The sequence below is a fragment of the Nilaparvata lugens genome, chromosome 11 (genome assembly GCF_014356525.2).
Source record: "Nilaparvata lugens isolate BPH chromosome 11, ASM1435652v1, whole genome shotgun sequence".
Lineage (NCBI taxonomy): Eukaryota > Metazoa > Arthropoda > Insecta > Hemiptera > Delphacidae > Nilaparvata > Nilaparvata lugens.
In genome coordinates, this window is record NC_052514.1 from 38,471,239 (window position 1) to 38,489,062 (window position 17,824).

General features: G+C 34.5%; 1 protein-coding gene across 1 annotated transcript; it reads left to right on the forward strand.

Annotated features, from left to right (window-relative positions):
• Positions 1-232: 232 nt before the first annotated feature.
• On the forward strand, positions 233-16,744 carry LOC120353689 (larval cuticle protein 1-like). The gene is made up of 3 exons (XM_039438403.1): positions 233-388; positions 15,405-15,532; positions 16,173-16,744. Exons 1-3 carry the CDS (start codon positions 371-373, stop codon positions 16,363-16,365), a joined length of 339 nt encoding a protein of 112 aa, XP_039294337.1. The 5' UTR covers positions 233-370; the 3' UTR covers positions 16,366-16,744.
• Positions 16,745-17,824: the final 1,080 nt, after the last annotated feature.

A 17,824-nucleotide genomic window follows, 5' to 3' on the forward strand; every position in this document is an offset into this window, starting at 1 on the left:
AAAAATTATTATTTGATGACGTCATGACAATTTATCGACAAGACATCGAGAATTGCTGAATATTTTATCAAGCAAAACCACCACATTCTTACAACAATAATTACCTACCCGTACACCTGCACATGCTCATGATAGTTGCAAATGTAGTAGTAGGAGGAGGATGAGGTAAGGAGGAGGAGGGTGATGAGGGGGAGAAGAGGAAGAAGAAGATCTTCAGCCAATAACGAATAAGTCGCCTGAATTGGATGGAGAGTTGCATCAGTATAAATACACGGCGGTGTGGGACTTCTATGACAATTCACTGTGCTCATCTTCAACTCTTTAGTCACGCTTTTCTCTCTGTTAGTACAGCGCCATTCTTTGGATTACCATGCAGAGCTACCACTTGGTAAGTACAAGAATCCACCTTAGTACAAGTCCAGCTTATAGTATGGTTAGGTCACAACATTGGTTAGGATCACAATCTTGGTTAGGATCACAATCTTAGTTGGGGTTTAGGTCACAATCTTTAAAGGTGCGTACAGATATACGCGCCGCGAACATGAGCAAGTCACTTTTAATCAGCTGATTATATCTGTATTTTTACAGAAACGGTAAGATACAGATATAAAAAGCTTGGCATCAGCTGATTAAAAGTGAATTGCTCACGTTCGCGGCGCGTAAATCTGTACGCACCTTCAGAGTTACCCTTGCGACAATCATTTTTTGAGAGAAATAGTACAGGCTCAGCCTAGTTTTTCCTCCAATCTCATGATTATATTATGATTATAGTATTTGATACAATCAATGAATGAATTAATAAATTATCCTGGTTGGATTCCAAGTCATAATCTCATAGCTTCCATTAGTGGGCTCCAGAGTTCTCCATGCAAGATTTCCACTGGAAATCGTTCAAAATTTGCTCGATACTTCCGAAGTTTCCATCTAATAGTTATTTGTGCAACTAGTGCGCAAAGTGACAGTTTGCTGCACCGAAAGAAACGTTTACGCCCGAGCCGTAGGCGAGGGCGGAATGGTTTGTTGAGTGCAGCAGAGGAACTTTGCGCACGTATTTCACATTAAGTTTTTCCTACAGTTACCATTGAATATGAAAAGTGGGTAATTATGGGTAAAATTGCCTGAAATGCATCAAATGTTTTTCTGTGTAATTCTATTATTGATAAAAACCTTAATTTATTGTAAAATTGAATAAAAATGTTGTCGTTGGTTATAATATATAATGAATAATAATTAGCGCGTTGTGCTTCGTTGCACCTCTGCTCACTATAGCAGCCACAGCAGTCACTGTTACCAACTTCATTTCGATTTTGCTGCACTGTTGCTCCATATAACCTACTAAGTATTTTGCGTTGCCATGTTGCAAATCTGGAGTGCAGAAAAATTTTTCCCGCACTAGAGCGGAAAAGTGATTCTTTGCGTTCTGTAATCAGTGCACCAATGGCCACTTTTCAACGTAACTGTAGGAAAATTAATAAATAATCCTGGTTGGAGTTCAAGTCATAACCTCATAGCTTCCACTAGTGGGTTTGAGAGTTTTCCAGTGGTCAAGATTTTCACTGGAAATCGTTGAGAATCAGAGGGAATTTCCTCAATACCTCTAAAGTTCTCATCCTGAATTGGAGATTAGTGTTTGAGAGTTTTTTCATGAGAGATTTCCACTGGGTCACAACACAGGTAAGGATCACAATCCTGGTTACGGTTTCGGTCACAATCTCTAACGTTCACAATCTTTGAGAGTTTCCCATGCGAGATTTCCACTAGAAATTGTTGAGAATCTTGAGTGAATTTGATTTTTACTTCTAAAGTTCTAATACTGAATTGAAGATTAGTTTTAGAGAGTTTCCCATGAGGCATTTTCACTGAAAATGATGAAAAATCAGAGGAAATTAGCACGATCCTTTGAAAGTGTTCATCCTGACTTGAACTGTTGATAAGAGTTAAATGTAGAAGATTTCACTGAAAACTGTTGAAATTCAGTGTGAATTTCCACAATAATAATTCTTGTCTAGGTTTTCATCCTATTTATTTCTCAGTAATGGATTTCCATTGGAAACCGTTGAAATTCAGTGTGAAACCGTTGAAATTCAGTTGAAAATCATTGAAATGGAGAGGAAATTCGCACGATACTTTTCAAAGTTTTCATCCTAAATTGATAGAGTTAAGTAATGTTGAAGATTTCACTAAAAACCGTTGAAATTCAGTGTGATTTTTCATAATTCTCCTTCAGGTTTTCATCCTATTTCCCAGTAATGAATTTTTACTGAAACCCGTTGTAATTCAGTGTGAATTTTCACAATTCTTCTTCAAGATTTCACTTAAAACCGTTGAAATTCAGTGTGAATTTTCACAATTCTCCTTTAGGTTTTCATCCTATTTCCCAGTAATGAATTTTTACTGAAACCCGTTGTAATTCAGTGTGAATTTTCACAATTCTTCTTTAAGTTTTCATTCTGATCATCATAATCGATTTGACTATTTATTAGAGTGAAGATGCAAATCTGATAATTCATATCGAGTGGGACTTTTGTACAATACATCCCAAAGCTTCAATCATTCAACAAAAATATCTTATGATCAATAATTAATTTCTCATAATACATTTGTTCTTGTTTGGTCATCATCAGTTTGTTATTAGTCCTTCAAAATTATTCCTTTAATATGTGAATATTTTCTATTCCATATATATAATATATATATATATATATATATATATATATATATATTATCTATATATATATTTCCTATACTAGAATAGGGAATATTCACATATTGAAGGAATAATTTTGAAGGACTAATAACAAACTAATGATGACCAAACAAGAACAAATGTATTATAAGAAATTATTGATCATAAAATATTTGTTCAATATTACCTATTCTAGTGATAATAATATGAAATATTTCTTCTATGTTTGGTTTTGAAGCATCTAAATTTGAAAATCCACTGTGTGAGAATATTAATAGGGACTGAAAATTTTGTAAAGTGAACAACTACAAGACTCAACCTATTTCGGACTATGTGCAATTTCATCTAACTTTGGGAGAGAAATAACGAAAGGTTACCTTATTTTGATAATATACTTTATAAATAATAAATAAATAAATAAATAAATAAATTTTATTGTCATAGACCAACATTGGTAATTGACAAAGTCACACAGTAAACAAAATATAGAACACAAAATACATTCATTCAGGTACTATCAAAAAATTCGTTCAAACAATAAAACGGTCTTCCAACAAGCCAATTAAATAGTAATTTCTTGAAATGAACAATGTTAGCACAACATTTATAGTATGTCATAGTATTCATTATAGTATGAATCATCGATGGATAAAGAATTGATAATCAATTATGTCAATGATCTCATTATATTCCAAAAATTATTCAATTTTAATTTCACAACAGTACTGTCTTCACATATTGGATATAGTCAAGATACATTTCAAGGCACCGGAACCTATCTTCATCTACAATATTATTGTAAGTACTTTGATAATCAAGTAAGCACGAAGTACTAAAGAAGCTTATTGCATTGAAACGGGTTTGTACTTCTTTAGACTTGTGGACGAGTTTCAACTAAGCATGTAACTGTTGTTGTGGAAGTAATAATGATTATTATCACATTTATATTGATTTTGGTTGAGATCTTAGAGTCTTAGAGATTACTGTGAATAATAGTGTGTCCTTGAGATGTGATTCTTCAATGGGAAGGATTGAACCAAGAAGGATTTGGTGCAGGAGTCAATATACATAGAAGGGGGACAGATACTAACTAGAAGTGATTTGAAATAATCAAACTCCAAAATAAAATTACAATTTTCATATACATAGATGATACTTGGATGAGAGTCAATAAACTTCTGCTGATTATTTTTACTTTCCTTGCCCTATCACCATAGGTAAGGAAAGTATTGCTTTCCGAAAAAAATTAAGGTACCACAATTTCTAAATGTCTATACGTTTCAAGGTCCCCTGAGTCGGAAAAAGAAGTTTTTGGGTATTGGTCTGTATGTGTGTGTGTGTGTGTGTGTGTGTGTGTGTGTGTGTGTGTGTGTGTATATATGAGTGTATGTGCGTCTGTGTACACGATATCTCATCTCCCAGTTGACGGAATGACTTGAAATTTGGAACCTATAGTCCTTACACTATAAGGATCCTACACGAACAATTTCGATCAAATGCAATCCAATATGGCGGCTAAAATGCCGAAAATGTTGTCAAAAACAGGGTTTTTCGCGATTTTCTCGAAAACGGCTCCAACGATTTTGATCAAATTCATATCTGTAATAGTCATTGATAAGCTCTATCTACTGCAACAAGTCCTATATCTGTGAAAATTTCAGGAGCTCCGCCCCATCTATGCAAAGTTTGATTTTAGATTCTCAATTAGCAGCCTTCATATACAATTTTAACAAAAAATTCCAAGTGGAAAAGATTGAGCATGAAAATTTCTACAATTAATATTTAGTCACATTTTCACCTAAACTTGAAAATAAGCTTGAAATTCGAGAAAATGTGATTATTAAATTGCAAACTGTTCACAACTGTTGGTTCTATTAGATCATTCACTACGAAGAGATAGCAGACCTCGTGTGTTTCTAGCGTTATTGTCCTATCACCAGCTGTCCCATATCTTCGAATAGTAGATTTGAGATGCCCGAGAACACTAGCGTAGGGTGATAAATTTTCATAACGGCAAGGAAAGTTGTGTGAGTGCGCCACACCAGGTTTTTTTAATAATAATTTTTTTTTTAATTCTTAATAATTCTCTTATAACATTTTCTAATCAAAGTGCTCCAAGTATTTTCACAAATATTAATTCAGAATATTCACTCGTTTTCCAACGTAAATCAGAACGTTTGAATGGAAAGGTCCTAGAAATTCTGCTTTTGAGCAGTTTGATAGAATAGGCTTGAATTGTTCGAAAAACCGAGATACTCTCGACGAACGGCAGTTGAGTTATTAACAAAATTCTCAAACTATCAAGAGGTTCTGCCCATCATTTCTCAGAGCAGTGGACTTATAAGTCAAACTTTTCACGAGATAACACAGTCAAGAACTCTATGATTGGCTAGGAACCAATAACAGGAAACGGTTAAAAAAATTCTGGAAGCTGGTTGTCATATAAACAAAGAAAAAATTCAGCAACGAATGTTCACATTCTTGATAAGTCATCAATGATAACACAGTCAAGAACTCTATGATTGGCTAGGAACCAATAACAGGAAACGGTTAAAAAAATTCTGGAAGCTGGTTGTCATATAAACAAAGAAAAAATTCAGCCAAGAATGTTCTAAAGATGCGGTTATTAATAGCTATTTTCACTCTCCGTCTATATTTTTATTTATTCATTCAATGATAATAATGATTGATCACAATATTTGGGATGAGCCAATAGGCATATTCGCCCATATCAATTGTAGAGTAATCCTTCCAATTAACAATTTCGAATTTTGAACAAATTCTCTAAAATATTCTCTTGAATAGTGAAAAGTAAATTAAAAAGTTTCTAGATAATATTGAATGTGTTGTTTTCGGCATTGTCTCACTTCTCTCCTCAATCTTTTAACACACAATCATTTCCGACTAGACTTTGAAAGAAACTTTATATGATGAGGTGGATTCATTCATAAAACATACGCTGACTATTTTAGATATAACAGTTTTGAAAATGCTCTATAAAAATTACTGGTTCGCTGAAGAGTGACCTTGGATGTGATATACGTGTAGCCTACCCTGCGCCTTCATCTGATCTCAATCTAATCTCAACGTGCTAAACGCCGTACGTTTTTAATGGAAGTGAATGAACTTCTCCTGATAAACAAATTTTCAAAATGGAGGTACATCACAGATCTTCATGAATGTTATCACAGAGTTTAATCTTCAATTTTTAGCATTTCTCTTCTCTCGCATCTCATTATACTTAACTGGTAGGTAACCCATGCTTCGCAAAGGTCTATTTTAAAACTGCAAAATGAAAACTTGACGTAATAAAAATTCGAAATTTGAAAATAGGCCTATAACCATCCACGGTTAATGAAGAATCTATATGCAAAGTTTCAAATTAATCAGTTGAGTATATTTCAGACGTGATGATGCGTCAAACATAATTCCCTATTCCTTACGTGTATACGCCAGTTCTTTCCTTTATTATAGTATAGAAAACTGAAGAATACAATAATACTTGGAAACCTCACAGAATCATATTGATTCTTCCAATACATCAATAAATTTTAGTTCTATTAGGATCCTCCTCAATTTGAATCAGGCAGCCTTTTGTTTTCCCAATTCTAAACAAAATACTTAAAATACTCGTTTCACTGGGAATTCGTGTCTGATAGTACATTATAACTGAAGAATATAAATTATCACTTATTTTATTGTGATCTATTCATGTGTTCCTTATGAAATTCAATTATAGGCCTACAGCATGAGGACTATGTCCAATTCATTTGTACTGGTGGCAAAATTTTACATTAAAAATAATTATTTGATAAAATCCAAGTTCAATAGTAATGAAAACAAATTCCTTCAGTAATAATTGATAATAATACGTTTCGAGGGAAAAAATTAATAACAAAAAAAATGAGAAACATTGGTTGGGGGGATGAGAACCGAGGACCCATCGCTCCGTAGGCAAGCGTTTTACCGCTGCGCTACATAGACGTTCGTAAATGGTAGTCTTATAACCTGCTCATAAAAAGACACACTTTGGGCTATGGAACTTCATGTAGCCTACGGTAGCATATATGAATTTGAACATTAATTCTGAAAAATCTAGAAGGAAAATTGAAATTTGGGCTTCCAGGTGCACGAGATTGATATTTTTTGAATATATGTTTAAAATTTGGAGATCTAAATCATTCCCGTTTTTCCGGTATGCAATCCACAAGTTGACATGTTTTGATGCGAACAAACGAACAAACGAACAAACGAACACACGAACAAACACAACCCTACTCTCTCTTGTTATATAGATGAAAAGTGAAGGCTATTTTGCGGTAGAAATACTTTGTAGAAATAGGGATGTAAATAGTAATCTGTATTTAATAATCAGGAATAAGCCGGTTTTTTTCTGAATAGAACATGAAGCTTGTTCTTCATTCATCCCAATACATATTATATAATCCCTGCTTGGAATAATACATTTGCATGAGAAGGGTTCACTCAAATAAAGAGTAAATCTTAATATTGTAATACATAATCGAATACTTCCCCAGTTGAGAAAGCTCAATTTCCACAACACTCCATGAATAATTTAGATACGTATGATTATCGTAAGTTGAATATGATCTCTCAATTCAAAATGAGCTTTGAAAAATATACAGTATAATAACATTCAATGTGGCAGAAGTCAGCTTTCGTAGATAAAAATATTCTATTTCAAAAGTCTAGCAGGATATCATTTAAGCAATATATTTATTAGGAAATCAATTCCTCCATCATGGAAAAATACAGTATGTAAAATAAAATTCTAGGAACTCATCATTGATTAAAAAGTTAAATGTATTTTTGTCATTACTTGTCAATTTTTGGGCAAACCTACCGCAATAATATTCTCTCAAATACTTAATTTTTCATAATAATAATTCGAAATTTCTTCATTTTCCATAATGTTTTTGAGACTCACCTTATAATGACTTGAATTGCTCATCCTCCTGAAAGATTCCAATAATCAATACATTATGATATTTAGGCAAAACACAAAATTTGTATATTCAATATACAGATTGAATTTGAATATTGTAATACATAATCGAATACTTTCAAATGTTGATAATTACATAAGAAACGAAACGATAGGATGCTAATAACAAAACTGGTAAACGAGAATTATAATGAACAATAAAGGTGAGCTTCATGTTGAGGTGATTAAGAATACTGGAATTCTACTATTTACTGATAAGAATTAGAATAATGCAATCGTCCTTGAAACCGTGGAGCGGTTCTAGGATTAAAATAATAAGGATGTTTTTTCCTGTATGGGCACGATTCAACTACTATTAGAATAATCTATTGTGGGATTCACTATAATCTGTCAGCATCCCTCATAAGTATCATCCATGCTTCCTATTCAATACATGTTGACAGTTTGGATTAACCTCACTGTAGAATTATAGTATTATTAGATTCATCATTAATTATAGGGAGGTCCACGTTATAATGGCAGTGGAGAAAGATAGGAGAACAACGTTGCCGATCCTCTGTCTTGCCAATGCCTTCTGAAGGTGGTACAGGGTACCTGATACAGGTTTATTGATGTAATATTAACTACTGTTCACCCTCGTTTAAAACTATCAATTATTTTATTTTATCAAGCAATAATTATATTTTTAAATAATTTCATAATGAATTTGCATAATTAAGATGTAATATTTTGTTAATTAATTATTTATTCTACGTTGTTAAAAGACGATCTAGCAACAGAGAAAAGCGAGAAAGAGATAGCGCTTTCTGCTTTGTTGAATGATAGACAAGGATAGCAATACCATTGCTAATCAGACATTGCCATTATAACGTGGACCTCACTATAGGTTATAGTTCAGTCAATATAGACATAGGAAAGGGGGTGTGCTTGCAATTTATATTGTAGTTCTGATTTTTAATATACGAGTATTATTCGGGTACATGAGAGAAGTCCAGAACCAATTTCTTCATGCAAAATAACCTTGTGCTAGATACAGAGTGGTCCAAAAACCTCGTATATTCGGCTCATTTTCCAATTTTCAGCTATTTCTGCCAAATCTCGTAATCGGACAGAAAAATTTGTTTCCGCCTCTTTCCTAGATTAGGAAATTCTGAATAAAATGAGATCATTCGGAACTCTCTATCTCCAATAAGAACTGAGTTTCATAATTTTCCAAAAATGAGTGGAATTTGAAGAAAAAATCAATTTTGATGAATTTCCGTTTTTGATCAACAATATCCTCCGATTTTTACCATTTAGATGCATAATTCAAAACCCTCTGGGCGTATTCTTGTGCTCTGTAACATACATAATTCTTCTGTAACACTCTATATTTTAACATACATAAATAAATGAATGTTCCTCGCTATGTTTGACCTATAGAGAATTTGAGAAAATGACCAATTAATTCAACCGCAGCTAAATGACGTCATAGCTGTTTCGCTGACTTCCTTTGGGTTCTCGTTGCATTGATCCCGTTATATGACAGCATTGAATTTGTTTATAACTTGTAGGCATACGACAATAATTGGAGTCAGTATTTGCACATTCTCCAAAAGTATTCCAGTCTTTATTTACAAATGTTTTTAAAACTCTTCCCCACTTTGTCTTCCAAAATTTACTCCATCATATTTTCAAATAATGTAACCCAGTTAGCAATGAATCGAGTTTTATGATATCTCTTGAAAGTTCTGAGCCTTCCCTTGAGGTGTTTCCTATTAATAAACAATCACCATCAACTTTGCAAAACAAGCAAAACCTAGAGAAGATACCATTTGCTTGCAGAAATATTCTCTCAATTCAAAGACCCAAATTCTACAAGATGAGGGTTACCTATGTAACACGACCAAGCTGACCCAATGGCCCCTATCTAAAATCAATAGCTTCACATACTAACATTGCAAAATAGTATGCACATAGTAACAAAAATACTCGCAAACATTGTGACATATATTGCAAAATACTAAGTACATCGCAGGTAACGTATTGTAACTGGTGACCGATCATACTTCAACCTCCAACTCCTCCTCCTCCTCCTACTTCTTCTACTCATCCTCCTTCATCATCTCCTCATTCTTCTTCTTCTTCATCATCATCATCATCATCATCATCATCATCATCATCACATCATCATCATCATCATCATCATCATCATCATCATTCATCTCATCATCACTTCTTCTTCTTCTTCTTCTTCTTCTTCTCTCTTCTTCTCTTCTTCTCTTCTTTTTCTTCTTTTTCTCTTTCTTCCTTCTTCTTCTTCTTCTCTTCTTCTTCTTCTTATTCTTCTTCTCTTCCCTTCATCATCTCATCATTCTTCTTCTTCTTCTTCTTCTTCTTCTTCTTCTTCTTCTTCTTCTTCTTCTTCTTCATCATCTTTTTCTTCTCCTCCTTCTAACCACAAAATGCTTCTAATAACTACATGCATTCTTCTTCTCCTGTCTTTTTCTTCTTCTTCTCCTCCTCCTCATCCTCCTGCTTCTTCTTCTTCTCCCCATCCTCATCCTTCTCCTCCGCCACATCCTCCTCCACCTTCTCATCTCCACTCATCCTTTCAATTCTTCAACCTCCTCAGCCACTCAACACGCGAAACCATCCTAAAGGTTAACCATGACGTAACTGTGATGATAATGAATTTAAAGGTTTGTTTTGTGCCTAGTCACGTCAATCAATTATTTCAGCATCCTCGCGTTTTTGTAATTTTCCAATAAAAGAGGCAACCGACAAACGCACCATACTATTTCACAATACACTCTCAACAAGGCGTCGTGATTACGAATAATCGATAAATTTGATCGAATCATCCGTAAATTTCATCGTCATTATCGATAAAGTAGCTTTTTCTAAGTCATGGTCCCAAGATTTAGCATTCAAGTATGAATCTGATGGAATCGTACGTGAATTATCGATAAATCTTGTTGAAATTGACGATAAAAAAGTTATCTTCTACAGGTCGAGATTATCCTCATTGAGAATTATTGACTTTCCAAGTCATGGTCCCAAGATTCATCGTTCAATTTTATCAAAGTATTCACAGTGAGGCTCCAGGTTATAATGGCAGTGTTTGATTAGCAATGGTATTGCTATCCTTGTCTATCATTCAACAAAGCTGATAGGTCTATCTCTTTCTCGCTTCGCTCTGTTGCCAGATCCTCTTTTAAAAATATATAATTAATTATTAATTAATGAGATATTTCATCTTAATTATGAAATTATCGAAAAATATAATTTATTGCTTGATAAAATACTAGTAGTTCTGAGAACAGTAGACCTCACGCAGTATTTTCATCCACAAGTACCTGATTGGAACTATAGACCTTATACAGGAATAGACAGGAATAGAAATACAGCAATAGACTGGCTTCTCCAGACATCTGTGTGTGTAATCACTTGTCAGCTGATTTATGATGAATAATTCTATAGTCTGATTTTTACTCCAATATTGGCGTATGAAGGAGGTTCCTTTTTCCTTTTATATTATCCTTGAAATGCAAAATTTCCTAAAACCTCGTATATACGTCGACTTATTAAAAAAGGAACATTCCTGTCAAATTTCATTGAAATATATTACCGCGTTTCGCCGTAAATGCGCAACTCATAAAAATATAAACATTCGAACATTTAAACATTAAGAGAAATGCCAAACCGTTGACTTGAATCTTAGACCTCACTTCGCTCGGTCAATAATTGATTATTTTAAACGAGAATGAACAATTAATATTACATCAATAAACCTGTATCAGCTACCGTCTATAGAAGGCATTGACAAGACAGAGGTTCGGCAACGTTTTTCTCCTATCTTTCTCCACTGTCATTATAACGTGGACCTCACTATATGAATTTGATGTAATCTTGATGATTGAAATAAATATTAATGATGCAGTTGATCAAAGTATCCTTTAAATTTGATGGATTTGTACATGAATTATCAAGACATTTTGTCAAAACCATCGCTTTTTGTTGAAAGTAGGTTCTTCCAAATCATGGTCTGAATATTCAGTAAGGCTTCTCTATCGATAATTCGAACAATATTAATTCACGTCAGATCCCATCCAAATCTTAGGCTGGGAGCACACCAGTTAGTCAAGACAAGACAAGAAATGATCAGACACGTTTAAGCACATACTTCACATTGTTGCTTATGACGCAACTCACACTGATTAGACATTGCAATTAGACATGTCCTCATAAGCAACTAAGTGAAGTATTGTGACTAAACGTGTCTGATCATGTCTTGTCTCGACTAACTGATATGCGCCCATCCTAAGGTTCAGATGGGATCTCACGTAAATTATCGATAAATTTTTTGAAAGCATCGATGAAGTAGCTTTTACCATAGAGGAAAAATAATAGCTTGAGTAGATATCCCATGGTTATAGGGCGTTTATGTCGCAACTTTACTGTTATCTCAAGCCGATTACTGTCGATTATTGTGGATTTTTACTGTTTTGTTGGGGTGATAGTGTTTAACGGAGCAATATGAGAGACTACCAGCGTCACACACCTTTTCGGGGAAAAATACATGGACTATCGGTTTGAGATAACAGTAAAAGTTGCGACATAAACGCCCTATAACATGGGATATCTACTCAAGCTATTGTTTCTCTATGCTTCTACTACTATAGTAATTACTAAACAATTTTCAATTTGTAGTGATTTGGGTGGAATATCTTTTTTTTTAAATATCAAAATTTGGAATTTTTAGTTTAGTCATTAGTTTTGAAAGCTAACAAAACAACCAAATTTTACTTTTTGAAGTGAAAAGTGAATTCTTAACCTCATTTTTTTTTAAACTTTTATTTGTAAAAATTTGTGAGAAGACAGTTTTGGGCTATATGCCTGTTGTCTTCTCCCAATCGTATCATATACGATACATATATGATTTGTGATTGTCAATGGAATAAATAAGAAAATTTGCTTTTCCAAGTCCTTGGCCCGGGAAGTTTATAGTGTAATGCATTTCAGTATTGACTCAATGGGAAGTCTTGGTGTTACTTATGAGACAAGCTGACAGTTCCACGTGAAGAATTCCACTTAAGCTTTAGAATTGATCAAAGTAGGAATTCTATTGGCGGAAATGTTTCGATAATCTTGCAAGTCACTGTCGATATTGTTGGTTAGATTATTTGATTGAAGCACCGATGAGTTATCACTGTTTGAAGTATACCACGTGTAAAGTAGCTGCTGGGAGATTCTCTTTGATTTATCAGCATTGTCGGTATTGTAGAATAGAATAGAAAGACTGCCTCTATTTTTCCTAGGGAGCGAAGTTAGGGCGCAGTCGACCCTCTCTTACACTCAACTCTGTATTGGTCGGATGGGAAAATTGTAATCGATTATGAGGAATGTTGAAGCAAATGTAATAACACGGATAAAGATGTGTAAATGGATGGTGTTTTCAAAGATAGCAACTTATATGAAATCCTGTATAACAATATCAGTGATCAGTGATATCTGATGTCTGATATCAGACATATCTGATATCAGTGATATTGATGTCTGATGTGTGTTTATTATGAGCACTGAAAGAATAAGCAGATCTTCAGCATCTATCTAATAAAGTTGGATTACCACACAACAGTGAGAGTGAACACTGAAACTATAATTTATTCCCATGAGTTCTTATGGTATCATTCATACTCACTTGAGTGGGAATAGTTCAATCAAAGCTCTTGAATTATATTCATATTATAAATTATTATGAATTATATTTTCAATGTTTATTGTCACTGTTGAGCGCAAATCCTAATATTTCTAGAAACAAAGATCTTAGCCAGCTGGTGACAGGACAATAGCTCGAATTTCGAGCTTATTTCCAACTTTAGGTGAAAATAATGCGAAACATTAATTGTAGAGATTTCCATGCTCAATCTTTTCCACTCAAATTTCTTTGTTTAAATTGTATCTGAAGCCTGATAATTGAGAATCTAAAATCAAACTTTGCATAGATGGGGCGGAACTCCTGAAATTTTTACAGATATGGGACTTGTGGCAGTTGATAGAGCTCATTAAGTACTATTTCAGGTATAAATTTAATCGGAATCGTTGAAGCCGTTTTCGAGAAAATCGCGAAAATCCCTCTTTTTTACAACATTTTCTCCATTTTAGCCGCCATCTTGAATTGCATTTGATCGCCGTTTTCGAGAAAATTGCGAAAAACCCTGTTTTTTACAACATTTTCTCCATTTCAGCCGCCATCTTGAATTGCATTTGATCGAAATTGTTCTTGTCGGATCCTGATATTGTAAGGACCTTAAGTTCCAAATTTCAAGTCATTCCGTTGATTGGGAGATGAGATATCGTGTACACAGACGCACATACACTCACACACACACACACACACACACACACACACACACACACACACCACTCATACAGGCCAATACTCAAAAACCACTTTTTTGGACTCAGGGACCTTGAAACGTATAGAAATTAGAAATTGGGTTACCTTATTTTTTTTTGGAAAGCAATACTTTTCTTACCTATGGTAATAAGGCAAGGAGATTAATAAGAAGTTGAGAAAAATCTTATCATTTTGTGTTCATGCTTCGCCAATCGAACAATATATGAAAAAAAAATCTAGTATTGTATAGGAGCTTAGACCAGTTATAGAATGGACATGGCCCATTGTATATTCATACTGAAAGTCGATGAAGCCAACATCTACTGCCATATCACCATATCGTGACGTCAACAATGTAAACAAACTCTACAGAAAAGTTTTCTATCCGATGCTGACGTCACGATATGGTGATATGGCAGTAGATGTTGGCTTCAGAGGCTAGACTTCCCAGTGTGTCTATTCTATAACTGGTCTAAGTATAGGAGTAGTATGGTGAGGTCCACGTTATAATGGCAGTGTTTGATTAGCAATGGTATTGCTATCCTTGGCTATCATTCAACACAGCGGATAGCGCTATCTCTTTCTCCCTTTGCTCGGTTGCCAGATCGTATTTCAACAATGTAGAATTGATAATTAATTCAACGAAATATTTCATCTCATTAAGATAATCATTATTGAAAAATACAATTTATTGCTTAATAAATTGATTATTTCAAACGAGAATGAACAGTTAATATTACATTATAAACCTGATCAGCTACCTTCTATGAATATGCAATCATAGGCCAACAAAAAAAAATTTAGAAACATTCAAAGAGTCAATAACTTTTTGGCCTATGTATCAGGGAGACATTGCTGTGTCCGGCTGCAAAAACTGAGCTTCAAATTGAGAGTTCAAAATCCACTCATAATGTAATGCACAATAACACTTGAGGTTGGAATATATTCATGATCCTCATTCTGAAATTCCTCCACCATAATTAACATTCAAAAACCTTTTGTTCTTAAACCCTTAGAATTAGTTGGCATACACTTTTAAGACAATATAGCTACCGTCTATAGAAGGCATTGACACGACAGAGGATCGGCAACTTTGTTCTCCTATCTTTCTCCACTGCTATTATAACGAGGACCTCACTATAGCTTCACATACTGCTACCTCCTGCTTGATCTCTATAAATTATGCAATCGACATCCAGTTAGATATAAAGCTTAGTACTTATATAAGTATAACTGAATGACTCCACGGGATGTAATGAGAATTGGGGTTTCAGAATGTCACTTTAAAAAAACATTGGAACTATGGTCTTAAAATAAGAGATCTCCCAATAATCTATTTTTATTTGACATTGTAATTTTGTTTGTTGCAGATTGTTATCGTAGCAGTAGTGACGCTGTCACTAGTGATGGCTGCCCCCCAGGCCCCCCCAGCGGGCGCCCCCATCCCTATCCTGAAGGATGAGAAGAATGTCAACCCTGATGGATCATACTCTTACAGGTATTGTAACAATACTTCCCTATAGAAAGTATATTATTCACTGAGATATTCATGCTATATTGAGAACCACGTAAAAATGACAGTATTTGATTGACACTTGAGTTGCTAACCCTGTCTATCATTTGACAAAGCGCTACCCTGATCTAGCTCCACAACGTTGCCAGATCGTTTATCAACAATGTAGAAATATAGTTGATTAACAAGATATCAATTATCAATTATAACACTTTCTCATTCAAAAATATATTTTCTCGACAAATAAAATATGCCATAAGTGATTATTTTTAACAAGAATGAACAGTATACATTACACCAGATTTACGGTATCAGCTAACCTTTCTAGAAGGCATTGGCAAGGCAGGGAATCATCAAAGCTTTTATTCTATATTTCTACACTGCCATCACAACGTGTACCTCGTAACGTGGCTTGCTAGAAGTGAAAACTGAGTGGTGATGTCCACTTTCAACTGTCAGCATTGATTCAGCGGGAAATATTCTTGGTATCCATAGTGAGTTCAGACCGTATAAAGTATTGTTTCCACTATAGTTGCTCAAGTTCTCGTTTTTGAGTCGTGAATTACTGTTTCTTCAAACCTCTTTCCACGACAATTTCAATAAATTTTCTGTTTTTTGGTTGCAGCTACGAGACAGGCAACGGTATCAAGGCTGAGGAGCAAGGTATCCTGAAGGATATCCCCGGTGAGGACGGCAAACCTGCACAGGCCATCGTGGCACAAGGATCGTACTCATACACGGACAACGAGGGTCACGTGATCACCGTCACCTACACCGCCGACGAGAACGGATTCGTCGCCAAGACCACCAAGACGTAGACCGCCATCTTGTAACGCCGCCGCCATCTTGCAAATGCGCCATCTTGCGGAAAGCGTCGCCATTTTGTGAAAATGTCTGTCACCTTGCAAAAAGCGACATCATTTTGCAGGATCGTGATTTTGTGAAACTGTCATTTGTCATTCTGTAGAGTCGCCTTTTTGTGAAACTGTCATCTGGCGAATTTTCGTTTTGCAGAATCACCATCTTGCAAAAAGCGGCGCCATTTTGTAGAACGGACATTTTGTGAAAAGCTTCGCCAAGAATCGAAAGTTGTAATTTATTGAAAACCAAAACCATATCTGCCATCCCATGACCACTTCTTCCCACCCACCTGTCCTAAGTTCATTTTGTAAATAAACTTTGTATTGAAGACATCAATTTGTGTTTTGTTTATTATTTTTGAACCTGTTTGAATATTTGTAAAGATTCGATTATATTATTCTGAAATGGGAAAAAGTTTTAGGCTGAAGTAAATTCAGTTTAATTCATAATTGCATCCTAAACATCTGATAATCTGAAAATTTCATGTTTGCAACTTCATAGCTAACCCTGAATGAAGGGGGTGCCAAATTTGGAATCAAACAGTAGAAGAGTCGAAAAAGAGCAACCTTGGGTAGGTTCTCAATACAATGATAAAATACTTCAATTATACAATAGTCACATAAAATATATTTTTCCCCAACATCTTAGATTATACATAATGAGATGCATAAGTATTGTTTAGCTTTAGGACAATATTCACAGAAACAAATTCGAACTGGTGAACAGATTATGACTCAATACTCACAAAATCATTCATCCTATTAGTGAATCATTCATGAATGAGAAACTACTCTTAACAATGTGAGAGACTGTGTGCCGGTTGCATAAGAGCCGCTTAAATTTTAACCGTGATTAATTCCACGAGAACCAATCAGAGAAGCAGTCTTATCATAAAAGCCTTCTCTGAATGGTTCTCGTAAAATTAATCACGATTAGAATTTAACCAGCTATTGTGTAACCAGGCCTATATCAGTTAGTGTAGGAAGTGAAGAACCTTTAAACTGGATGATGTCTCTATCAGTATACATTGAATTCAATACGACGATAATTTCTCGTATGGATACATAATATGAAAGATACCTAATCAGTTTAAGAAACAAAAAAACTTCATACTGGATGAAGTCTCTATCAGCTTACATTGAGTTCATTGTGACGATAATTTCTCGGAAGGATACATAATATTATCATGATAGATACCTAACTATTTGGTTCTCAGGATTTCACTTCAAGGTCATGAATGAAGGTTACTTATATCGAATATTAAAGCTGGATGCTGAATAATACCGTAGAGGAAGTATAGCATAAGTGAAATATGCCATGTTTCCTCTTTGCCATTCTAATGTTATTCTCATGCCATCTTAATTAACTCATACTTTATTCATATTTTATCCATTTATTTATACATTGATAGATACC

Excerpts from the sequence above, each read along its gene's own strand:
- LOC120353689 (XM_039438403.1), top strand. Across the intron at positions 15,533-16,172 it reads GATGGATCATACTCTTACAG|CTACGAGACAGGCAACGGTA; the intron begins GTATTGTAACAA and ends TTTTGGTTGCAG.